Raw genomic sequence first — 26914 nt, 5'->3', positions numbered from 1 at the left:
ATTGTAAAATATCCTCATTGGATTAAAAATTGTTAAATATAGGTATGTGTATATAGAGTGAATCATCTCATCCATCTGGTCTGATGTCCCAGGTACGAAAAACAAGAACTAATACCAGTTCAGCATATAATTCTAGATATTTTTCTGTGTATTCTTAATTTTAAATACCAATATAATCAATATATTTTTGTACAACTGGACTCATACACTTGTTCTCTATCACGTCTGTTTTCTTTTGTTGCTGAAATGTTCATGAACGTTTGCCTACTTCTCAGTATGTAGTCATCCCTAAATGCTGTTTTAATTTTTCTTGATTTAGTTCCAACGGAAAGAGGAAGGCATAATGTTACCTATTGACACTTTACTATTTTTAAAGACTGACTAGTATTCAGGTGTGTTAGTGTTCTCTATTTCATTCCCTGTTGATTCTTTATTACTATAAACTGTGTTAGAGAACAACATTGTATAAATTTATCTTGTCCTCTTAGTCTTAGTGTGAATGTTTCTGTTGAAATAAGTTACCTAAAACGTCAATCACTGAGGAAGGATACTGACAAATTATCCTCTCAACATCATATGGGGTCCCTATTTCCCATATCTTTGTTTATACTGAGTATTAGCAATCTTTTAAACTTTATCATTCTAATAAGTGAAAAGTAATCCCAGTTTGTATTTCTTTGTATTATTTTGAGTTTGAACATTTTAAATGTTTTTAGTCATTTATTTCTTATGTGACTCTCTCATGAGCATGAATTCAAAATTAGTTCCATTATTATTTTTTTTATTATTTAATAAGAAATATTCTTATGGGAGGCTGTATGATCTAATAGTTGAGCACATGCACTGAAGATCCAGACTGCCTGGATCTGAATTTATTTCATTACTTGTTGAGTTACCTCATGGAGGACTATATATTTTCCTTATGTACAGAATAGGATGCTAGCACTTAACATGAATTCTTATAAGCATCAAATGAGTTAATGCATGTTAAGTAGTTTACAAGACCAGCACTCAGTCAACATCAGGAAGTTTGAGCAAAACTCAGGGTGATGGTGAAGGACGGGAAGTCTGACTTGCTGCAGTCCATGGGGTCGCAGAGTCAGATACGAATGAGCAACTGAACAACAAGAAGAATGAAATTTTATATGAGCTTAGTAATGGTTTTATTTTTTGGGGCCTCAGTATATCAGAACCTTTATTTGCAGTTGAAAGAAACTCAATTTGAATTAGGTTAAGCAGAAATGGTAATTAATTTATTAAAAATTTATAGTAAATGTGTCTCATTAAACACTTGCACCAGAGACTTTAATGTAGTCATGGTACTGTTTCTTATCTATTCAGAGGCTTCTGAATATTCACCTTCTGTGATATTCAGTATGCCTTTTCCATGTGGTAGAAGAACAGGAACACCGGTAGGTCCCAAATTTTACGTTTTACAATTTTAGCGACCAGAGAGAGACCATTCTGACATTTCTTTCTAGTGTCAACTCCAAAAATCCCTGAGGCTTCAAATCTGAGCTTGGAGCCTATCCAGTGGTAGTTTCTTCAGGAATGAGGTGTGGTACTGAGATTTATGTAACTATGGAGAGTAAGATTTTATATCAATGGGGGCACATCATATTGGAGGATAGTGGTGGAGGGACAGTTTCCAAAAAAGGTGTAAAAACCAAATAATAAATATTCCTAGTTACTTAATTATTTTTGATGAAGATTTAAAAAAAATTTTTATTGAGATATAGTTGCTTTTTCTACTGTAGAGCAAAATCAATCAGCTATACCTAAACAGATATTCACTCCCTTTTGGGCTTTCTTCTGATTCAGGTCATCACAGAGCCTTCAGTATGAGTTCCTCTGCTATACAGTATGTTCTCATTAGTATGGTTGAGTTTCTTTGTTATTATAGTATCAACAGTGTATATGTGTCAATCCCAATCTCCAGTTCTTCCCACCACCCCTTTGCCCCTTGGTATCCCTATTTTTGTTCTCTACATCTGTGTCTATTTCTACCTTGCAAGTAAGATTATCTTTACCATTGTTCTAGACTCCATATGTGTGTTAATTTATGATATTTTTCTCTTTCTGACTTCAATCTGTGTGATATTCTTTAGGTCCCTCTATGTCTCTACAAATGACTCAATTTTGTTACTTTTTATGACTGAGTAATATTCCATTGTATATATCCCACATCTTATTTATCCATTTCTCTGTTCATGGACATTTAGGTTACTTCCATGTCCTGGCTGTCGTAAACAGTGCTGATGTGAACACTGGGGTGCATATATCTTTTTGAATTATGATTTTCTCTGAGTATGTGCCCAGTAGTGAGATGCCTGGGTCACACGGGAGTTATTTTTTTTAGTTTTTAAGAAAACTTCGTACTGTTTTCCATAGTGGTTGTGTCAGTTTACACTCCCACCAGCAGTGCATGAGCGTTCCCTTTTCTTCATACTCTCTCCTGTGTTTATTGTGTGTAGATTTTTTTTTAACAGTGATTTATGTATTTATTCAGTTTGGTCCATGCTGGGTCTTTGTCGCTGTTCAGGCTTTTCTCTAATTGCGATGAGTGGGGGGAGGGGCTACTCTAGTTTTAGTGCATGGGCTTCTCATTATGGTGAGAGCCATATGCAGAGCACAGGCTCCAGGATGTGTAGTCCTCCATAGCTGCAGCAAGTGGGCTCAGTAGTTGTGGCTCCTGGGCTCTAGAGCACAGGTTCAATCGGTAACTGTGGCACATGGACTTAGTTGCCCAGTGACATGTGGGATTTTCTAGGATGGGGACTGAACCCTTGTCTCCTGCATTGTCAGGCAGATTCATTACCACTGACACACCAGAGAAGCTGTGTAGGTTTATTTTTGATGCTGGTCACTCTGACTGGTGTGAGGTGATACCTCATAATAGTTTTAATTTGCATTTCTCTAATGAGTGGTGTTGAACATCTTTGCATGTGGTTGGTGGTCTTGTGTATGTCTTCTTTGGAGAAATGTTTGTTTTGCTGTCTTATGCCCATTTTTTTTTATTGGGTTGTTTGTTGACTTGATATTGAGTTGCATGAGCTGCTTATGTATCTGGTAGAGAGTAATCCTTTTGACAGTTGCTTCATTTGCTATTATTTTCTCCCATTCAGAGGGTTTTCTTTTTGTCATCTTTATGGTTTCCATTGCTACATTTAATTGGGTCCAATTGTTTGTTTTTATTTCCTTTACACTAGGAGGTGGCTCAAAGAGGATCATGCTTTATGTCAAAGAATGTTCTTACTGTGTTTTCCTCTGAGAGTTTTAGTGTCTGGCCTTGCATTCAGATCTTTAATCCATTTTGAATTTATTTTTGTGTATATTGTTAGAGAGTGGTCTAATTTCATTCTTTTACATGTAACTGCCTAGTTTTCCCAACACTATTTGTTGACAAGGCTGCCTTTTCTCCATTGTATATTTCACTCCTTTATCATAGATTAGGGGACCACAGGTGTGTGGGTTCATCTCTGGGCTTCTATCCAGTTCCATTGATCTATAGGTCTGTTTTTGTGACAGTACCATACTGTCTTGATTACTGTAGCTTTGTAGCATAGTCTGAGGTCAGGAAGCCTGATTCCTCCAACACCATTTTTCTTTCTCAAGATTTCTGTGGTTATTTCGGGTCTTTCATGTTTCCATATAGATTGTAAAATTTTTTTGTTTTAGTTTTGTGAAAAATACACTTAGTAATTTGATAGGGATTACATTGCATCTATACATTGCTTCAGAGAAGGCAATGGCAAGCCACTCCAGTACTCTTGCCTAGAAAATCCCATGGATGGAGGAGCCTGGTAGGCTGCAGTCCGTGGGATCGCTAAGGGTCGGACACAACTGAGCGACTTCACTTTCACTTTTCACTTTCACACATTGGAGAAGGAAATGGCAACCCACTCCAGTGTTCTTGCCTGGAGAATCCCAGGGACAGGGGAGCCTGGTGGGCTTCCGTCTAAGGGGTCACACAGAGTCGGACACGACTAAAGTGACTCAGCAGCAGCAGCATACATTGCTTTGGGTAGTATAGTCATTTCCACAATATTGATTCTTCCAATTGAAGATCATAGTATATCTTTCCATCTGTTTGTGTCATTGATTTTGCTCATCTGTGGAGTATTCTGTATACAGGTCTTTTCACTCCTTTGGTAGGCTTATTTCTAGGTATTTTTAAAAATATTTTTAAATTGGAGCATAATTGCTTTACAATGTTGTGTTAGTTTCTGCTGTACAACAATGTGACTCAGCTGTAAATGTACCTATATCTGCTCCCTCTTGAGCCTCTGTTCTACCCCCACCATCCCACCCTACTAGATCATCACAGAGTACCCAGCTGAGCTCCTGGTGTAATATAGCAGCTTCCCACTAGCTATTTATTTTATAAATGGTAGTATATATATGTCATTGCTGCTCAGTTCATTCCAGCCTCCCCTTCCCCTGCTGTGTCCACAAGTCCATTCTCTATGTCTGCATCACTATTCTTTTGCCCTGCAAGTAGGTTCATTAGTACCATTTTTCTAGAATACACACATAAGTGTTAATATGCACTATTTGTTTTTCTGGCTTGACTTTATGACTGATTGTAGATTCATGCACATCACTACAAATGACCCAGTTTCTTTACTTTTTATGGCCACAGAGTGATATTCCATGGTATATATGTACCACAACTTCTTTATCCATTCATCTGTCAGTGGACATCTAGGTTGCTTCCGTGTCCTGGCTATTGTAAATAGTGCTGCAGTGAACATTGGGTACATACACTGGGATTGCTGGGTCCATATAATAGTGTTTTTTTTTGTTTATTAAGGAAGGTCCATACTGTTCTCCTTAGTGGCTGTATCAGTTTATATTCCCACCAACAGTGCAAGAGGTTTCCCTTTTCTCCACATCCTCTCCAGAATTTATTTTTTGTAGATTTGACGATGGCCATTCCTGTCAGTGTGAGGTGATAGTTCAATGTAGTTTTGATATGCATTTTTCTAATAATGAGCAGTGTTGATCATCTTTTCCATGTGTTTGGTGGTCTTCTGTATATTTTCTTTGGAGAAATGTCTGTTTAAGTATTCTGCCCATTTTTTGAATGGGTTGCTTCTTTATCTGGTATTGAGCTGTATAAGCTCCTTGCATATTTTGGAGATTAATTCTTTGTCAATTGCTTCATTTGCAAATATTTTCTCCCATTTTGAGGGTTGACTTTTTATCTTGCTAATGATTACGTTTGGTGTGCAAAAGATTTTAAGTTTAATTAGGTCCCGTTTATTTTTGTATTTATTTCCATTACTCTAGGAAGTGGATCAAAGAAGATCTTGCTGCAATTTATTTCAGTGTTCTGCCTGTGTTTTCCTCTAGGAGTTTTATATTTCCTGGTCTTATATTCAGGTCTTTAATCCATTTTGTGTTTATCTTTGTGTATGGTATTAGGAAGTGTTCTAATTTCATTCTTTTACATATGGCTGTTCAGCTTTCCCAACACCACTTACTGAAGAGGATTTCTTTTCTCCATTGTATCTGTTCTTTCTTCCTTTGACAAATTTAAGATGTCCATAGGTGCATGAGTTTATCTCTGGGCTTTCCATCTTGTTCCATTGATCCGTGTTTCTGTTTTTGTGCCAGTACCATACTGTCTTGATAACTGTTGTTTTGTAGTATAGTCTGAAGTCAGGAAGGTTGATTCCTCCAGCTCCATTTTTCCTTCTCAAGGTTGCTTTAGGTATTCAGGGTCTTTTTGTTTCCATACAAATTGTAAAAATTTTTGTTCTAGTTTTGTGAAAAATACCCTTGGTAATTCAGTAGGGATTGCAGTCAATCTGCAGATTGCTTAGGGTAGTCATTTTCACAATATTGATTCTTTCAATCCAAGAACATGGTATACTGTTTGTGTCATCTTTGATTTCTCTTATCAATGTCTTATTTTCTGCATACATGTCTTTTGTCTCCGTGGGTAGGTTTATTCCCAGATATTTTATTCTTTTTGTTGCAGTGGTGAGTGGGATTGTTTCCTTAATTTCTCTGATTTTTTGTTGTTTGTGTATCAGAATGCAAGGGATTTCTATATATTAATTTTGTATCCTGCAACTTTACTAAATTTTCTGTGTATGGTATTGGGCTTCCCTGGTGGCTCAGACAGTAAAAAAAAATCTGCCTGAAATGCAGGTGACCCGAGTTTGACCCCTGTGTTGGGAAGATCCCCTGGAGAAGGGAATGGCTACCCACTCCAGTATTCTTGCCTGGAGAATTCCATGGACAGAAAGAATGGCCAGGCATAGTATACTGTCATCTGCAAATAGTCAAGAGTTTTATTTCTTTTCCAATCTGGATTTCTATTATGTCTCTTCTCTGCTTGCCTGACTAGGACTTCCAACACTGTGTTTAATAACAGTGGCAAGAGTGAGCACCCTTTCTGTTCCTGATCTTAGAGGAAGTGCTTTCAGTTTTCACCACTGAGTGGCCTTTATTATGTTGTTAGGTTCCTTCTATGCCTAATTTCTGGTGAGTTTTTATCATATGTAGTTGTTGAATTTTGATTTTCCTGCATTTATTGAGATTACCGTATAGTTTTTATCTTTCAGTTTCTTGTGTCTCACACTGATTTGTGTGTATTCATGCTCAAGATATATCCCACTTGATCATGGTATGTGATCCTTCTTGGTGAAATTTTAAATATGATTGTTTTTGTGCTTTTTCTGATAGCTTGTTATTAACATATAGATAGGCAACAGATGTTTCTGTATCCTGTAAGTTTACTTATTTTATTCTAATTTTTTGGTGGAGACATTAGCATTGTTCTATATATAGTATCCTGTCATCTGCAGATGTGGGTTTTCCTTCTTCCCTGGCAGTTTGGTTGCCTTTTCTTTTCTTGTCAGGTTGCTGTGCTAGGACTTAATACTGTGTTACATAGATGTGGCAAGAGGGTGGACATCCTTGTCTCTGATTTTAGAGGAAAGGCTTTCAGCTTTTACCTACTGTGTATGATGTTAACTGAGTTTTTCATAAATGGACTTTGTTATGTTGAGATGTGCCCTCTATACACTACTTTTATATCTTGAGTTTGTATCCTGCAACTTTGTTAAATTTGTTGTGTGTGTGTGTGTATGGGGGTGATGGCTGGGAATCTGAATTACCCTCTACATATTGCTAGATTTAAATTTTTTGTCATTTTAAATTATTCTTACTGGAATCACTTAATGTATTTTGTCTCAAATTTTGTTTCATTCAATCTTGGCTCTCTTGTTTTCTTAATAACTCCATGGTATACTTCTTTCATTTTATGTATTTAAAATAAATGTACATCTTGAATTTTCACATAATGAAAAGTCAAGAAGGGTGGTCTGTGAAGTATAGTTGATTTACAGTGTTAATTTCTACTGTACAGAAAAGTGATATTCTTATAACTGCATAAACATTTTCATATTCTTTTCCATTATGGCTTATCACAGGCGATTGAGTGTAGATAGTTCCTTGTACCATGCAGTAGAATCTTGTTTATCCATCCTATATATAACAGTTTGCATCTGCTGATCCCAAACTCCCCATCCTTCCCTCCCTCTTGACAACCACAAGTGTATGTAAGTTTATTTTTGTTTTTAGACATATTCATTTATGTATTATTCTAGATTCCACATGTAAGAGATACTATATTTTTCTTTTTGACTTAGTATGATCTCTAGATCCATACATGCTGCTATAAACGACATTTCATTTTGGGGGGTAACAGTCCATTGCATATATGTACCTTATCTTTGTCCATTCATCTGTCAGTGGACATTTAGGTTGTTTCCATGTCTTGAATATTATAAATATTATTGCTATTAACATGGGGTGTGTATATCTTTTTGAATTATAGTTTTATCTGGATATATGCACAGGAGTAGGATTGCTGGCTTATATAGTAGTTCCATTTTTAGTTTGAGGAACCCCAGTATTGCTTTCTATAGTATCTGCACCAGTTCACATTCCCACCAACAGTGTAGAAGGTTTCGTTTTTCTCTACACTCCATCCAGCATTATTTGTAGACTTTTGGATGATGGCCATTCTGACTGGTGTGAGGAGATACCTCATTGTAATTTTTATTTGCATTTCTCTAATAATTAGTGATGTTGATCATCTTTTCAGATGCCTACTATCTGTATGTCTTCTGCCCATTTTTTGATTGGATTTTAAGTTATTGAGGTGTATGAGGTGTTTGTGTATCTTAGAACTTAAGCCCTTGTCAGTCACATCATTTGCAAATATTTTCTCCCAGTCTGTCAATATTTTCATTTTGTTTACAGTTTTCTTTGCTGAGAAGCACATCTCTTTGGGGTCTAGCTTCTTTAAGTATCATGTTTGTGTGATCATGTTGTTGCACAAAGCAGTAATCTGTGCATTCTCATGTGTGAATATACAGTTTATTTATTCATTCTACTGTTGGTAGTCATTGTTGGCTGTTATACAAGTGCTGCCATGAACCTTTCATCATTTTTGGAGTGAATATACATATGCATTTCTATTGGTTGAATCCGTTTACACTTCTGCTAGCAGTGAATGAGTCCAGTTGCTCTGCAGCTTTCCATACATTTAGTATTGCCTTTGTTTTTCATTTTAACCATTGTGGTACTATTCATTTTTAAACTTTACTATTTTTATTGATGCAATTGTAGATTCACATTCCTTTCCTTAAGAAATAAGAGATATCTTGCACTTTTCCCAGTTCCTTCACTGGCAGCATTTTGCAGATGACACTATATTACAACAAGGCTATTAACACTGATGCAATTCACAATTCTTAAGTTTTCCCCAGATGTGTATTAAGTTGTATACAGTTTCGCCCCTATTGGAGGTTTTGAGTATCAACCACCAATTAAAACAGTTCCAAACCCACAAGGACCCTTCTTAATACCTTTTAATATGACTTGCTCTCTTCTCACCTCCACTCAAGTCTGTCCTGTTTCTAAAATTTTGTCATTTCATATTGTTATCTGGATGGACTTACACAGTATATAACCTTTGGGGATTAGTTTTTTCCTGAGTAACATAATCCCCAGCAAGTCACCATCAGTTTAGCTTTCCTGGTTACTTTGTTTTAGAAGTGTTCCTTGTGGAAAAGATTAAGACTGAATTTTTTAAATTAACTGTATCTTTAATGAAAGTGAAGTAAAAAGTCACTCAGTCGTGTCTGACTCTTTGCGACCCTATGGACTATACAACCCATGGAATTCTCCAGGCAAGAATACTGGAGTGGGTAGCCTTTTCCTTCTTCAGGAGATCTCGAACCCCCGTTTCCCGCATTGCAGGCAGATTTTTCAGCAGCTGAGCCACAAGGGAAGCCCAAGAATATCTTTTAACAGAACTGAACAATTTTTTTTCTCCTAGGTCACCTTTCACTCTTCTTTCCTGGATTGATCATGTGTCCTCCCCACCACCATGGTATTTTGGATGACCTGTACCTTACATATGTTAACTGTCTCAGAAACAAAATTTAAGACCCATTTCTGCCTGTATTTCAGCATTCTTACAGTATTTTTTCATCTGTCCTTTTAAATTATGCATGCAGTGATGAAAAACACTTAAGTAGCATAAAAGTTTTTAAAATTGGGGCCTTTTCCATACTCCAGTATATCCTTCCAGATATTTTTCTGTTCATTTATAATTTTGTTGTATAACACATGGGATGATATATTTAAATTTATAAATTTTACTTAATATATATCAGATAGTATTCCCTTGTTAGTATATTCAGAACTACTTCATTCTCAACTGCAGGACAGTATCTTATGGTATGAATGTTGCATAAATTAACTTACTCTGTTAAGACAGTTCTCCATTCATTCTATAAACATCCACAGGCATATTGTTATATACATTTGTTTAAATGTTTCTGTTGGGATTCATTCTTCATACTTATAGGCATTGCCACTTTTTAGTTTTAATTATGCTCACCTTTATTTTTAAAAACTGCCTTGTCCAATTTTTGTCCATTTTGACCTCCATATAAATTTTAGAATTAATTTGTTGTGCCTCAAAAGACAATCTCATTGACATTTTTATTATAATTACAGAAACTTTAAAAACTTAATTTGGGGATGGAATGAGTAACAGCTTTGCACTAGTCAGGGTTTCTGTCTACTCTGAACATTTAAATATGTTAATTTTTAGCAAAAACCTAATAAATGTTAAGCACTTTGTGACATATGTAGAGAAAAATCAGCATTTTATCTCCGTTATCTATAGAGAGTACATTCTTCGGCATCTGTTAAGTATTAACATAATGTCAGTTTCTGAATTTTTTTAGACAGGTGTGTATTTTTATTTCTCTTGTTCAGGGTCCACTGCTGCTTGAATTAATTCTGTGCCTTTTATCATTTCTGGAAAATTGCTATTCTCATTGTATAGAGCTTCTCCTTCCTGCTCAGCAGTTATCTATTCTGCATTGTAACCTTTTCATGAGAGGTTTTTTTTTTTTTCTTCAAAATTCCAATAGTTACGTCATTCTGGAAATTTGATTTAGCGTGTAGATCAAGAGGCATAGATTCTTGACCCAAACTGCCTGGGTTTAAATCCCACCTCTCTCTTTCTGTATTTTTGTGACCTTGGAAAGTTGTTCAGGCCTTGTGTGAGTTACTTCTTAAAATTGTACAAATTAAATAATATAGGTAACAGTGCCCTGGAACAGTCTGCATGCGTGCGTGGTAAGTCAACTTCAGTCATATCCAACTCTTGGTGACCCTATGGACCATGGCCTGCCAGGCTCTCCTCTTGGAACACTCTAATAATTAGCTGTATGAGTATTAAATAACCGTTTTCATAGTACATTGTTTCTTCAAGTCATCCCCATTTTAGGAATATTCACTGGTTGTATCTATTTTGTTTCTGAGGTTTGTGCAATCCTAATACTTTTTTGTGTGCTCATCTTCAGTCAAGTATTACCTGTGGGAGTACAGGAATAGGGCATATAGCTCCAAAGCAGTGTTGGGCTTGCATTGTCAGTTTCTCAGAATGAAGGTGGGTGGCAGTGGGCTAAGAACTTGGACAGCAGATGTATTAAAATTTCAGAACCCAGGCCTGTGAGCTTGTATTCAGTAGAGCAAAGAGTCATTTGAACCCATATTAAAATATGCTTCTTTTAGTCATTGTTTCTAAATGGAAGAAATTTGGGGGTTCACTTAATCTTTGTTACTAGAAGTGTATAAAATGAATAAACTAAGTATCATTACTTTATCTTACCAGAACTTAACCATCTGAGTATAATTATGCTCTATTCATGAAGTTTTACTTCATAATTACTATTTACTTCCTAGGACTATCTGGTATAGCTTTTGTCAGCTCAGTATCTGGGTTTATAGATGATAACTTCCTGGGTGAAAATAATTTTAAAAAATTATTAAAAGCTTTAATGAAAACAAGCAAAGTTAGTTAATACTGAATGTAAATGTGCACTTTGTATTTCCTTTCTAAAACTGTCAGTTTTTTCCTCTAGTGATGTTTGATTTCAAATAAGCTAACTCTAATTGCTTTTAAAATTATACATGACAGGCTATGTCTGTGGGGGTGAGGAAGTGGTCCTTGCTTTGTAGCTCTGATAATCCTTTTTACTGCTTTGAGATGAACCTTGGTAGGACAGTTTGAAAGCTAACATAATTAGCAATGCTGCAGATCCACTCAGAATTCCTGCTTCCTCTGTTAAACAGCTGTTTCAGGGAATGTATTTGTTACCAGTAGGGAACTGTTGATTATTCCAAAGAATCACTATTTATAATATCACAGAAAGCTTTCATTACACTTTAGGGTAAACTGTGACCAGTGTTAACTGGCTTCCTTATAGCAGGAAGTGTGTACCTCCACAGAGTGAATGGGTTGACATTTTACTCACTGCTACCACCCAAGAAACTGAAAACTCACAAGCAGGCAAGGAAAAATTATTCATTTAAAAACAGAGCTGATTTAAAGGTAATAAAGTACTATTATGATAATATGTGCTCAAAAATGTAGATATTATACAACTATGAAGCATGGAGAGTAGAGAGTATGAAAAGTTGAAGAAGCTCACTGATTATTTGAAATTTAGACAATGAGGGGAAGAAAAAGCCCACTATCTAATTTGAATTTTACAGTAAGGAATTAATAGATACTGATAATACTCTTGGTCTCATCTTTTTAAGAGATACTAGTGTAAAAGTAAACTAGTAGATGTAAAGTACACACTTCCCTAAGCATCAAAATGGAAGAAAACAGATCACTTATAGTGAAAGAATTTATATACGTGATCTATGAAAATAGTAAAAAAATGATAGAACTATTACCAAACATACTGATAATAACAATTTGGCTTAAGTCATCCCTAAAGAGATTCAAGATTTGAGGTTAGTTCACAAAGCATAATTCAACCTAAAACAAGGATTCAGAGAGGTTAGAAATAAAAGGATAGACAGAAATGAGATAGTTGCAACTAGAAATAAAGTGGTTATACAGTTGTCAGCGAAAAAGTTCAGACCCCAAAAAGTTAAAATGACACAGGATGATATAGAACACTGGCGACCATGATTCTCTGTGAGGCTAACCACCATTAGCTGTGCAGCCCAAACACAGCAACAGTTGTCACAGAGCAGAAACTACAAACAAGGTACGGAAAACTACAGCATGGTAAGAGACTTGATCGTACCTCTCAGGCCAAATTAAGAAGTATAGTTTCTTTTTTAATAAATCACCAGAAGTAACAAAAACAGCATTGTGTCACCACAATGGAATGTAAGAAATGAATGACAGAAGTGAGCCCCTTTCACCTGGAAGGTTAAAAACATGCTGTTATCGTATGTATCTAGCCTGGTGGCAAATGAATTGGCTGTAGCTCAAGTTCCAGTATTTCAGAGTAATATTAACACACATCATTTATCAGTGATAGACCAGTGTGATACATAAGTTTGTATATCAGCTTCTAATAAATAAAAACTGAGCATATTTTCCTATGCAGTTTTTACAACTCAATAGTAAGACATCCCAACTGATAAAAATAGGCAAAGGATTTGAATAGACCTTTTCCCATAGAAGATATACAAATGGCCAACAGCCACTGGAAAAGGTGCTCAGCATCATTAGGGAAGTGAACACCAAAATCACAATGAGATACCACCTTCATATCCACTAGGATGATTAAAAAAAGATGGAAGATGCCAAGGATGTGCCAGATAACACCACGTTATGATTCTTTTTATAAGAAATGTCCAGAATAGGCAAATCCATACAGACAAAAAATAATTAGTAGTCACTGGGGGAAGAGGAGTGACTGCTAATATGGTTCAGAGGTCCATGACTCCATAAAGAGGTACGGTTTCTTTCTGGAGTGATGAAAATGTGAAATTAGATAGTAGTGATGGTTGCATAACTGTGAATTACACTAAGAACCCCTGAATTGAATATACTTAAAAGGGTGGATTTTATGGTATGTGGATTATATCTCAAAAACAAAAGGTGGTAACAGTATCTGCAGAAAGCATCTATGTCCTCTTGGACTCAGAAAACGGAATAAGTTGAGGTTATTAAAACCTTACACTGTCTCTCAGAACTCTGGCTTCTGAGGAGGAACTACCCAGCTGATGCCCTTCTCTCCAAAGGAAAGAAGGCAAGACAAATTTGAGCAGTACCTACAATGAAGCAAAGAAAAAAATTTGGCGAGTATACCCCTACCAGATAAAGGTCCACAACTAGGCACAACACTGATAGGAGTCTTCGCCCTTTTTTGTCTCCTTCTAGAGGAATCTTATAGAATTTAACAAGGAGCCAATGTGGGTAATCAGCAAGGACTCAATAATACAGCCTTCATGTGGTATGGGTGTGTGTAAACAAAAAGCAGTTAAAAGGTATGATGGAAGGCTTAATTTACAAAAACAAAACATTGGATATTAGAAATAGGCATAGAAATAGGCAAACCAGCATAAAGAACACCATAAAACATCCCTGTGATGGAAAGCTACATTGGAAAACAGGGAAAGCTTATTAGCATACCATTGTAGGAAGAGTCATCATCAGCAGGATGTCACTATTAGGCTTTTTCCAAGAAATATATAGCAGGTGACTAGTAGGTTCCAATGCAAAGAATACATAACAATGCGCCCTACCAGATATTAGAACATATTATAAAGTCTCTGTAAAGAACACAGTGTGGTGTCAGCACATGAATAGACAGATTAATGGAAAAGAATTTTTTTTAAATCCAGAAGTTTAATGAATGATAAAAGTGAAATTTTAAATCAGTAGGAAAAATAAAGAATTTAAACAAGTGGTATTCTGACAGCTAGTCATTATGGAAAGGATAAAACTAGCTCAATCTGTCATACTACACATTAATTCCAAATGAATCAGACATAAATTTAAAAAATGAGAAACTTTTACAGGTCCTTTAACATTTACAGAAGAAAATGAAGGTAAACTCCTTGATAACCTGGAAATAGGAACACTTCCTAACCTGGATTCAAAAGCCAAAGCATAAAATTTTTAATCTTTATTTCATCCACAGAATATGAACACTTCAAGAAAAATATCAATCCCTGTCAAACTCGTCCAAACAACAGAAGAGAGAAAACTTAAAAACTCATTTTATGAGCCAGCATTACCCTGATAACAAAATCAGATGAGAACACACAAGAAAAGGAAATCTCAGGTCAATATCCTTGATAACCATAGATGCAAAAATCCTCAACAAAATATCAGCAAGCCAAATTCAACAATACATTAAAAGAATCATACACCATGATCAAGTGGATTTATTCTAGGGATGCAAGAATTATTCAGCATCTGTAAATCGATGTGACATATCACATTAAGAAAATGAAGGATAAAAATCATATGAACATCTCAATAGATGCAGAAAAGTATGTCCCAAATTTAATATCCAATTATGATAAAACGTAGGCACAGAGAGCCATTACGTTCATAAAGGTCAAGCCCATAACTCACCTCACACTCGATGGTAAAAAGCTGAAATGGCTTCCTTTAAAGATGTGGGACAAGGATGCAAACTCTTACCACTTTTATTTAGCACAGTATTGGAAGTCCTTGCCAGTGCGTTTAGTCAAGAAAAAGAAAAGGCATCCAAATTGGAAAAGAAGTAAAACTTGAAGATGACATACATAGAAAACCCTAAAGAGTTCACCAAAAAAACTATTATAACTAATCAACCAATTCAATAAAGTTAGTTTACACAGTCACTGTGTAAAAATCAGTTGTGTTTCCATATACTGGTAACAAGCAATTAGAGAAATTAAGAAAACAATCCTATTTGCAATTGCATCAAAAAGAATGAAATACCTAAGAATTTAACTCAGGAGGTAAAAGATCTATACACTGAAAACTACAAGATATTAAGGTAATTGAAGACACAAAGAAATGGAAAGATACTCTGTGCTCATGGATAATATCTTACAGTCCATACTACCTAAGCAATCTACAGATTTGGTGCAAGCTCTAAAAATTGCAATGGCATTTTTCACAGAAATAAAACAATTTAAAAATGTGTATTAAACAACAAATGACTCCAAATAACCAAAGCAATCTTGAGAAACAAGAACACAAATAATTATGTTGCGTACCTGAAGCTTATGTCAGTTATATCTCAAAAATCTGAAATTAAGAGCAACGTAATAGAAAAATTAGTAAAAAAAAAAAATTATGGTCAGTTCACAGGAAAAAGAAAAGCAAATGGTTCTTAAACAGATGAAAAAATGTTCTAGCTCCCTTAAAATGCTCATGCTGCTGCTGCTGCTAAACACTCAGTTTGACAACACAGTCTCTTGGCTGGGCCCTGTGGAAAATTCAAACACTGTAATCACTGTTGCTAGTGGGGAAAAATGGTAGAATTCCTATGAAAGTACGAGCATTTCTAGCAAAATTATATAAATTTATTCTTCAATGCAGCAAATCCTACTGCTAGAATTCCCTCCCAAATGATAAGACTGTTCATTGCAGCACTATTTGTAAAAGGTACTGGAAATTACCCAGAGGTTCATTAATACATCCATACAGGGATGTGGGGTAATAAAAAAGCAAAGTATCATTAAGTGAAAAAGCCAACTGGGTATAGAATAGTATGGAGCATGCTAACTTTTATGTAAGAATATAGAGGGATAAGGATATGTGTAAGAACATATATGTGTGTGTGTACACATACATTTGCTTATTTATATTTTCAAAGGAAAAGGTAAACAATAACTTTACCTGGTTACCTGCATTTCATCGGTTGGACAGATACAGACTCTTCTTGATGTGACTTGTTCTTACAGTTTTACTTTGAAGACACTTAAATGTTAAAACATCATGAAAAGCAAACCAGTCTCTCATAATTGGGAGGATAAAAAGGGAAGTAAATGGACCACATTATATGTCCAGTAACATCAGAAAAAAATTTTTTTCAAGTGATTCTCAAACACAATTTCAGTTAGACAGCCTCGTGGATCAATTGGGGCCCCTTGTGGCTCAGTGGTAAAGAACTGACCTGCCAGTCCAGGAGACACAGCTTCGATTCTTGATCCAGGAAGATGCCCTGGAGAAGGGATAGGCTACCCACTCCAGTATTCTTGCCTGGAGAATCCCATGGACTGAGGAGTCTGGGGCAGGTACAGTCCATGGGGTCACAAAAAGAGTCGGACACGACTTAGTGACTAAACAAGTCAGTCTATCATGGTGACAGACAGAGCGAGAAAGAAATCTTCAAAATCTTTAACAGTCTTTGGTGAGTAACACATTGGCACTGTTATTTTGCAACAGTTGCATACATTGCAGATTAAAACAAATAGGTTATAGTAACAGTGTAAATGTAATTAGGAACTAGGATTTTCAGTTTGAAAGAGCTCCAAGTATAAAAACAGTGAAGCAAAACACCCAACTTTTACATGTACAAATAGGTTTGTAAGAACATGGTATTAAATAATCCTTAGCCAGTGGATCTTCTTTTTTCTCTTGGCAGTGTAAATGCCTTTACTATCAAGTCCACAGTAGGGTGTGCTCTATAATCTCTTGGCGTCTTGCCTCCCTGACTTTTCAGTGTTGAAAAGTTAGGCTGAGTCTTCCCTAGAACGCTTTGCTCCCATCTGTAGCCACATTAACAGATACACAGAGCTGGCAGCCACAGCCGGACCTTGTAGCTTTCTTTATCCCTGCTCTCCTCTCTTCTGCCTGATTCATTTCCTTTCTTCCTTGGTGCTACATCTGAACTGTTAACCGAAGTCCCCTTTTCCAGTTTTTTTTGGACACTGTTCAAGGTAATTTGTGCAATCTTAATGTATGTTACATGGTAGAATTTAGGATGTCATTGCAGAAATATTTGGGGAGCAGTGGTGCAAGACAAGAATACCAGTTAAATCATAGTAAAGGCCTTGACAGTGGAATTTTTATAACCATTTTAGTGATCCTAACTTCCCTTTTTCTACATTGCAAATAATTTGTGTATGTGGCTTTTTTTTTTAGATGGCTACTCATATGAAAAGGAAGCAATGGAAAATTGGATCAGCAAAAAGAAACGTACCAGTCCCATGACAAATCTTGTTCTTTCTTCAGTGATACTTACACCAAATAGGACTCTGAAAATGGCCATTGATCGATGGCTAAGCGAGACCCATCAAAAATAAAACTCTATATTATTTATATTTTCTGTGATTTAAAGATAAACTTTGTAAACTTAATTACCTATTAAAAAGTCTTTTCATATAATAGTGAATAAAGTCTTAACCTATAGAGAAAGTTTTAGTTAGTTCAGTCGCTCAGTCATGTCCGACTCTTTGTGACCCCATGAATCACAGCATACCAGGCCTCCCTGTCCATCACCAACTCCCGGAGTTCACTCAAACTCATGTCCATCGAGCTGGTGATGCCATCCAGCCATCTCATTCTCTGTCGTCCCCTTCTCCTCCCGCCCCCAATCCCTCCCAGCATCAGGGTCTTTTCCAGTGAGTCAGCTCTTCGCATGAGGTGGCCAAAGTATTGGAGTTTCAGCTTTAGCATCAGTCCCTCCAATGAACACCCAGGATTGATCTCCTTTAAAAAGTTTTACTTTGACTTCAAATCTCAATGCTCAAGTTTATTCTTGTTATAGATCATATTCCATTATAACCAAAGATCAGAATAGACTAGAATATAATTAAATCCTAGTTAATAACATTTCATTTGATAACTCTCTGGAATCCTTCTAAAGAGATTTTTAGCAAAATAATTATAGATTTGTTTATGAATAAACTGAGAAAATCACTTTGATATGTTTACTGAGCAGTTTTTTTAGCTTCTAAGTTTGCAAGGTGGTAATGATTTTTCCCCCATTGTCCAAACCTAGGTACAAGTTAGATAGTATAAATTATCACAGATACATTAAGTTGACTTTGCTGAAACATATAAAGTGGCAAAGCTCCTTTTAGAATACAGAGTTCTTAAAAAGTTCTCACATCATAGTTTAAGCTCAGGTGACTATACACAATAGGCTGATAGCTAACACAAGCACCCTGACGAACATTTACTCAGAAGACTTCAGGTCCCCTAAGTGGAGGTTGTACTGCCTCTCCTTCCCTCTCGCAAGCTGATCACCAGAAGGGAAGCCATTAGTGCAGAGCTCGCTAAAACTAAATAAACTCTTAAGGGCAGGGAGGGACCAGGACTCTGTACTTACCCCAAAACCCTCATTGTAATTGTTCTGAAATTTGAAAACAAATAAAGAAGCAATCTAAGTATATATTCCATCAAAAGACTTGTTAAAATTGGTAGTGCTGTCACCACTGGACCAGATATCTTGTGTTTTGATAAAACAATACTTATTTTTCAAAAGGGCTAGCTGGTTTCCACATAAAAATTACTAGAAATCATTGAAGTCACTGACAGAAAACACAATAAAAGATCTGTTATTTTTTAAATGGAAGGTGATTTTCTTTTCCTGCATTTCACTAGGATAGTTTCTAGTTAAGAGGCTGAAAACTAAGATGCCAGTTTACCAAAGTTAAGTGTTGTTTTCCTATACAAACAAACCAAAGCTAACTACTCCTCCCCACAGAGCACAGGCAAACAAAAAATCAAATCTAAAACCATCCATAGGAAAGAACACCACATGGTCCCTCTGCACTAGGGAGCCATTGTCCCTGCAGGACTAGGCAGGAGCAGCCCCACCCACCCCCGCTGCCTGGTCCTCAGCTCTGACCAACAGCTTCCCAAGGAAATAGCACTTCCTGGAATTATTGGAGCAAATACATTTACTCAGATACATTTAATTCATCACAATCATAATGTATAGTAAATTCTAATAGTCACACTGGCAGCATCACAGGAAAAGTCATCCAATTTATCTGTTACTAGATCTTCCCCCTCCTACCTAGTTTTGTTTTTTTACCTTGAGTTTAAATATATGACTTTAAATAAAGACTGAAAATACTTTACCTTAAGCCTTGCCAATAATAGCAGTAACCACACAATAACCTGAAGTTGTTTAGGCTTAAGATTCCAAGTCAGGATATTTTAACACAACAGTTTAATGTCAATGTTCATTCATACGACTTTGAAACTGAAATATGTGGGTATAAACACTTTTAACTCAGAGATTAATACACATGTGAAGAACAAAATTTTACATTAGCAGTGTTCAGTGTATCGCCAAAGTGAGAGCTAAAAACTGAAGATACCATGTTGCCAATAAAAACAGACACCAGGATTTCTGGAACAGACATTTAGAAGGCTCCTCATTTCAGGCAAAATGACTAATTTTGACCTTGAAATATTTTGGGATTTCTAGACGCCATTATCCTTGTTCTAAAATGAAATAAAAGTAAACATGCATTTGTAGTATTACTGAAAATCAGGCTTTTCCCCTTTTTTAGGGACACGATCGCCCAGGATTAAAGTGAGGCAGATAGCTGACATCAGGATCTTCTCTACTTAGCCACTGTTTCATTTAATGCAAAACGAACTATTAATTGTCTTTATTCCAGAGAGACAAGTACAGTAGTTGTGCAGAAACAAAACTACATAACAAAAGGGTAAGACTTCCACAACATTAAAGAAAACAATGAACAATAAATAAGCCATAGTAGTTATAGCAGAACCTCATGAAAAGCCTCTTAAAAAAAAAAAAAACCAATAAAACTATACAGAGTACACTGTACACAGGAATTAATGTTGAAGAATGACACCAGAAGATTCCTATTCATACAAGACCATAATGATGCTCACAGGAACTTCATTACAACTCTTCATTTTTAAAACATTCTGTAAATATAGAACTTCCTTCTCTCCAATTCTAGAAAATAATTTCACATCCCAACATATAAAACACACTCCCTCCTCTCTGAAAACTAGCATTTTAACATCCTCCAATAGCATATCGTTTTCATATAAAAATACCTTTAACTCAAGGATCATTCCTGTACCTTATCTTTACAAATGAATAATACATCAGTTTGGATTTAAGTAGCACCTCAGAGGTGTTCATATAAATGAGATAAAGTGCCGTTACTTGGATACTGTTAACATGCCCTATATATCGCTCAGTGCAATAAACAGCATGGATGAAGCTTAAAAAGCACATGCAAATATATGACTTCCAGATTAACTACTTGAAATAGTCATATTTACAAGTCTGAATACAACTTTAGCTATTTCATATATACAACATATAGCTCTAAAGTAATGACTGTATAATAAAAGCAATAGCCAACCATACCTTAAGTATCCAAATTAAATACTGTCCTTAGAGGACCTTGGAAGGCTTGTTCCAGGAGTGCTGTCATTGATAAAAGCAGTTTGGGAATCAGTTGAGAGCTAATTTACATGTCACCGAGAATGCTATATAAGAATACAGAATACTACTACTAAAACTTAAGTATTTTAGCCCAAATTCAACTTAACTACCAATCAGGATTCCAAATGGTTTATATCATTTTCAAATATTAAAAATACACTGAAGCAGGAATGTAGCTCCAAAAAAAGGTGCTATAAAAATATTTTAATGAGAACCATAACACAGAAATAAAAGTTGATCTTTTTAAGGGAACTGCTATGAAGAGAACATTACCTGGATGTTCTTGTATTTTGCTTAAAAAACAAACCAGCACTATAATATGTAAAGTCACATTTGTATTCAGATAGAAATTACTCAGGTCTTTTATATACATATATATATACACACACACTGACCCCTGAACAACAGGGGTTTGAACTGTGCAGGTCTGCTTTTTTTTCAATCAGTATGTACTATATAGTACTACATGATCCACGGATGGTTGACTACAAGGATGTGGAACCCCCCAGAGGACCAACTGTAAATTTATACATGGATTTTTTACTGTACAGAGGTTGGTGCCCCTAACTCCTACATTGTTCAAGGGTCAACCGTATGTATACATACATTATATATATATAAAGACCTGACTTATTGGAACTGTAACTTGAAAATTTCTTTTCCAGAACATATCACCTGGATATTATGTCATGAGTTAAACTATTACTAGGTATTTACATTATCTAAGAAATAATGTGATCTTAACTACATAGCAAATGCTAGGGAAAAGTGATAAAAACCAAACAATTTTGTAAGAGAAAAGCATGAGTTAATGTCTTCCTGGCTGTCTTAAATTTTTAACTTAATCGGCATAGCTAGTTGCAGTTTTCCAATTCTGGTTAGTATTCTTATTTCTGATGACTTATATTTACTGAAGAAATTTAATCCAACACTTTCAGTATATCAATGGCATCTGATCCACTCCAGAAGGGAAAAAATATATGGCTAAAAAGTAATTTTTCTCATGTACAACCATTTAATTATTACCAGGCACCAACAAACTATCTTCCAAATACTACAAATGGGTCTCTCTTGGCTCACACATTGGATTCTATGAATGATCGCTTTGGTTTTGCTGAAGGGAGGTGACTCCTGTGGGCTTCACCGCTGATATGAGACTGCTGTTTAGACATACTTTCCTGATACAGATGTGAAATGGTCTTAGTTACCCTGCTGTCCTGACAGTGGACTGGCATTTGGCACTTCTTTTCTTCTAGCTCCTTCACCTGGGCCCCGTTGTGGACACCTCCACCCAGGGTAGACCCAGGGCAGGCTTTGGCTTGCTTGAGAGAGGGCTTCTCAGAGTTCGAGGCCTGCAGGCCAGCTGCAGAAGGTGCGCTTGTCAGCAGTCCCTCTGGCACCGCACAGTGCCAGGTGCGGCCAGGAGGATGGTTCTGCTGCTGGAACCTCGCGGTCTTATCCATGATGCCCATGAATGGAGTATTGCGAGGTCTGTGCTCAGCTGTGCCACTCGGAACCTGGCTAACAACCTTGTCTTTAATTCGAGCATCTGGTCCTTGGACTTTGAAGCCATCCGAGAAACTGCTGCTTGAAGCCAAACTACTGGTGGAGCTTGACATTTTGATGCTGCTCGACGGAGAACCGGAAGAGCCTGAGCTGCTGAGGGAAGGCGGGTGTCGGGTGTCGCCGCAGCTCACTGGCCCGCCCGCGTTTAGAGGGACCACGTCCACAGCCACGGCAGCATGAGGCAGAAGCCTCTCTGCACTTTTTATCTTGCTTGGTAAAGGATACGCAGCGTCGCCCTCACCGTGCTGCAGGTGGACTGCGGGGCTGGGCCCCAGCCGATCGCCGAAGGGGCCGGAGGCTGCTCCATCCAGGTGCAGGCTTCTGCTACCCGCGGGCGCAGCGGGCAGTCTTCCGGGCATGGGGCTCGGGGGAGGATTCAGCGGGGAGGTCTTCGCGCTGCCGTTTCTCCCGCCCGCGGGTCCCGAGCCCAGGTGCTGGCTGGTCTTCACGATCTGCGCCTGCTTGGTGGGCTGCACCGTCAGCCCCGGCTGAGCCACCGCCTCCCGCAGGGCCTTGCCGGGCCCCGGCCGACTCTGCAGCGGCGACACGGGCCTGATCTTGGGCTGGAGCCCCTCCTGAAGGTTTCGGATGTACGGGGAGGGCGCGGACGAGGACGGCGGGGGCCTGGGAGCGAGGGAAACGGCTTCTTCCGGTGGCGACGTCTCCTCCTCTTCGGCCTCAAGGTGAAAGTGGTCGTTCAGGCCGGGCGTCGGGGCATACTCCTCGTTGTCCGAGTCAGCGGCGGGGGCAGGCGGGGGTGCCTGCTGCTTCTGCTGCTGGCTCCTCTGGAGCTGCTTACACTCCTCCTCCACGCGGGCCAGGAGCCGCCTGATCTCCTGGTTGGTGGGACAGAGCTTCACTGCTTCCCGCAAGTCAGCCAGGGCAGCCACGAACTGCCTTTATTTTAAAAGATACAATTGCAAGTCACATAAGAAAGAGCTCTGAATGCAACTGTTCATAAAGCAGCTCTGCTTTAAAAGAAAAGGTAGCTGAGTGAGTTCTGTGTGGGTTTTGTGTGGATGGGACCCATGGAACTAGCTTAGACTCACTCAGCTAAGTGGGAGCGCCAGATTCTAACCCAGACCCATGCAGTTCCAGGGCCCCAGCGTTTCTACAAAGACCAGATGGTGGGGGTGAGCTCAGCATAAAGCAGGGGGGTTAGAATCCTCTTCACTTCACCTCCCCCGCCCCACCCCAAGCAACTCAAGTCCTACTGACCCCGCCCCCCTTCCCCACTGCCTCCTCTCCGTCTCTGGTTGGCTGTCTCACTGGTAACACGGACTAAGCTAGGAACTTGTTGCAGTACAGGTCAATTGGCGGAGGGAGGAACAGTTAAGAGATGTCTAGAGAAAGTAAAAGTTTAGCCATTGTTCATGATTTCCATTGCTGTGCCTTCTGGAAGCTACCTGCTCAGTATCAAAAAGGAGGAGAGGCACTCAGTGGTGCTCATGGAGCAGAAGCCCCCAAAGCCTTGAGGCCAGAGCAAGACAAGAAGGCTTCACTAGTCGCCCATCCAACCCCAGACGGTACCTGCTACTTCTCTTGGCTCTCGCCCTGGCATAAAAGGCTTCGTAGGACTTTGGTTTCAACTCAAGGGCCTTGGAAGCAAATTCTTCTGCCATGCCGAAGTCCTGGTATCAATATTTAAATACACAAGTCAGAAGCAGCACTGAAATATGATGCCAGCCAACTTTTTAATAGGAGTTTTGCTCGAGAGGTTGACAAAGAATTGGGACACAATCGGAACAAGGTGAAGAGGAAGGCAAGTCAGGTTTTTTGTTGCAGAGATGGCCGACAGTTAAAGTGTGTTAATGTTCTTATGGGAAGAAGCCAACAGAGAAGCAAAAAACGCTCAACTCTGGAGAGAGAACAGTGTTGGAAGCAGTGCAGCAAAGTGAAGGCAAATGAGAGCTGGCACCCAGGGGTTGGCGGGGGTGGGGGGGGAGCCCTGGGGGGCACAGATGCCTCAGGAAGGCGGGAAGAGTATATGGGCGCAGAAGCAGGAAGGTCACAGGCTTGCTGGAGGCAGGATGCAGTTAAAAATAAAGAAAGTGGTACTGAAACTAATCTAGTTATAAGTTAACTGTGAGTTAACTATGGTTAATTAATTATGAACTAACAGTTCCTGGCTTACCTTTTAAGCAAACATAATAAACCCTAGGCAGACTGTATGTAACGCATTTGTGTTGAATTTTACAATGATGCCCTTTCCTTCTGAACCTGGGGACAGATCACTCATGACAGCTCTGGCCACATGCATCTGGACAGAGGTGGAGGAGCGGTTTGCTTGTGCTCATCATCACTGAGACACAGAAACCATATCCACGTGCACTCCTCTCAACACCGTGGGGGTTGGGTGGGCGCCGTGATCTACTGACAGTCACCCCAGGCAAGCAGTTCCCCGTGTACCAAGCTCACAGAAAAGTGCAAACACAAGACAGGCAGTCTCATGACTAGGGTGTGGAAGGGCAGGCCTCCGCCACCATGACAACAGTCTGTGGCTGAAAGACTGGAATAAGGGGCTTACATTTGTTTTTCGTCGGCAGCGAGACAGATTGAGATAGAGGGAAACTCTTAGCTCATTGAATGGTCTCATGTCCTCTCCGAATCCCTCTCGAGGAAACTTCCTTAAGGCGTACTGGTACCTCTGGGCTGCCTCTTTCATTTTCCCTTTCTAGGAATAAAAAACCAGAGAAATTTATCTTTTGCAGAGGCTGCAAGATGAATAAGAACCCTGATGAGGACAGGCCGTGGCCAGAACCAGTCCACAAACCGGCAGGGTCACGTGGCCTCACTGCCCACACAGGTGTCTGTGACCAGAACCAGGTTATCAGGAGGGATCCGTAAATTGCCAAACCCATAGCTATCAGTCTTAAAACACTGGACTATCGTTCCCGTTACATATTTTTATTAGTATTTTATTTGTATTTTTGGAGAAGGTCCCATTATATATTTTTTACAAACATTTCACAAATGATCTCTCGTGTAAGGACACTTTCATGCAAAGCCTAACAGAAATCAGATGGAAAATGATGGTGTTCTCAAGGCAAGTAGAGTCTTGTGGATAAATCTGGAGCTTGCTGTAGAATAATAATTTTTCTTTTAAGAAAAACTAAAACACGGGCTTTAAAACCCCACGCAGCACTGCACGTCATTTTCAAGGCTAAAGAAATCCATTTGCTCTGTCGGGTCTGTCTCACAGCAGGTATGAAGTCTGTTGAAAATGGCTTGGTATTTCTAACATAATTGCCTACCAAAATTCATATTAAAACCACTTCAAAGCCACAACAATACACACTCTGAACTCAATTTCAAACTGACTCCAAGCCAGGAACCCTGCTGGGTCATGCTATACGCCTATTTATTTGTTATTATTTTAAAAAAAGAAAAGGAAAGGAAAACATAGCAAGTGCAGCTGCTTCATGGCAAAAAGGATTAAAATGGTCATAATGTATTGATAGTTTTTTTGTTTTCATAATCTTTTAATTCTGTCTAATCAGAGACCTAGAAAGAATGATGATCTATGGAAATGGCCTATTTCTCTAAACTCGGGGTTAGCAAACTACAGTTTCTGGGCCAAACCTGGCCTGGCTCCTCTGTGTCATCTTGGCTGAGTCTGTGCCACAGGAGCACAGTTCGGGGCGGGGGTGGGGTGCGGGTGTAACAAGAACCACAGAGCAAAGCCTAACATGGTCACTCCCCTCCTCCCTCCAGGCAAAGTGTACTGACCTCTGATCTAAACTGGATGTCTCAGTGTGAAATTTGTTAAAGTCAAAATCACTACTCTTTAAACTGTCTTTACATTTCTAAGGGAAAATGAGAAAAAAATTAATTTGCCTCCTGAGTATTATATATTATTGACTATTTTAAGTAAAAATCTCTCCAGAAACAGTTTCAAATTCCAGAGGCTTATAGATACAAAAATGAAGATAATAAAGGCTTAGGAGATTGCATGATTCTTTTCTTATGAAAATGTCTCCTGAGTGTTCCTTTCCCATGTCTCATGATTCCAGGCGCCAAAGAATTTCCTGTAGGATGCGCCTGTTAAACCAGAAGCTACTCTGCCTCCATAACAAGGCTTCAGGCCGTAAATCATAGTTACAGCTGCAAGGATTTTTCAGAAATAATGGTTCCCAGACACAAAGAGGAGTGCGTTCCACCTGGAAGATTCTGCTGTTAAGATATCAAAGCCCGGGATTGAGGCCAGGATGGCACCTCCCGGAATGTCTATTCGCTGAGCTTCGTGCATCCTGTGTGGCAGCACAGCCATACCCATTACCCCCCAGCGAAGAGGCTGCTTGCAGGCTGTCACGGCAGCCCGGACAAGGGCGATACCACTTACTTTGTACATCACGTTTCCTTCCTCCATCAATTTCTGTAAAAGTATAATCAAAATATCAGGTTTGGAAGTAGCCATCGCCCAGGCAGCATTTCCTGCAAAATAAACATGTGTTCAGAGGCACTCGGGCAGGCTTGGAGGCAAGGAGTTCCATACTTTAATACACCACAGCTGAGCCTGCACCCAGCAGAGCAAGCACCCAGCCTCAGAGCACCCTGCAGCATGTCCTGCAGACCCGGGACAATACAACGAAGACACACCG

At 38.5% G+C, this 26914-nt stretch overlaps 2 protein-coding genes across 14 annotated transcripts in view; one reads left to right on the top strand and one right to left on the bottom strand.

The window, feature by feature from the left end:
* The window catches only part of WDSUB1 (WD repeat, sterile alpha motif and U-box domain containing 1), a 79671-nt gene extending 61766 nt beyond the window's left edge, over positions 1–17905 (top strand). For all 4 annotated transcript variants that reach the window (XM_055397099.2, XM_055397100.2, XM_055397097.2 and 1 more), the window contains one exon: positions 17444–17905. In XM_055397099.2, coding sequence (XP_055253074.1) covers positions 17444–17604 — 161 coding nt within the window. In that variant the 3' untranslated portion in view covers positions 17605–17905. The remainder of the gene's footprint in view (positions 1–17443) is intronic.
* A 135-nt stretch (positions 17906–18040) lies between these two features.
* TANC1 (tetratricopeptide repeat, ankyrin repeat and coiled-coil containing 1) overlaps positions 18041–26914 on the bottom strand; it is a 252126-nt gene continuing 243252 nt past the window's right edge. For all 10 annotated transcript variants that reach the window (XM_055397087.2, XM_055397086.2, XM_055397092.2 and 7 more), the window contains 4 exons: positions 26656–26747; positions 24841–24987; positions 23844–23944; positions 18041–23210 (listed from right to left, as the gene is read on the bottom strand). In XM_055397087.2, the coding sequence (XP_055253062.2) occupies positions 21824–23210; positions 23844–23944; positions 24841–24987; positions 26656–26747 (1727 nt within the window). In that variant the 3' untranslated portion in view covers positions 18041–21823. The remainder of the gene's footprint in view (positions 23211–23843; positions 23945–24840; positions 24988–26655; positions 26748–26914) is intronic.

This window comes from Moschus berezovskii, chromosome 2 (genome assembly GCF_049115385.1).
Source record: "Moschus berezovskii isolate FMDL1 chromosome 2, NW_MosBer_1.0, whole genome shotgun sequence".
Lineage (NCBI taxonomy): Eukaryota > Metazoa > Chordata > Mammalia > Artiodactyla > Moschidae > Moschus > Moschus berezovskii.
This window is presented reverse-complemented; position numbering and strand designations above follow the sequence as displayed.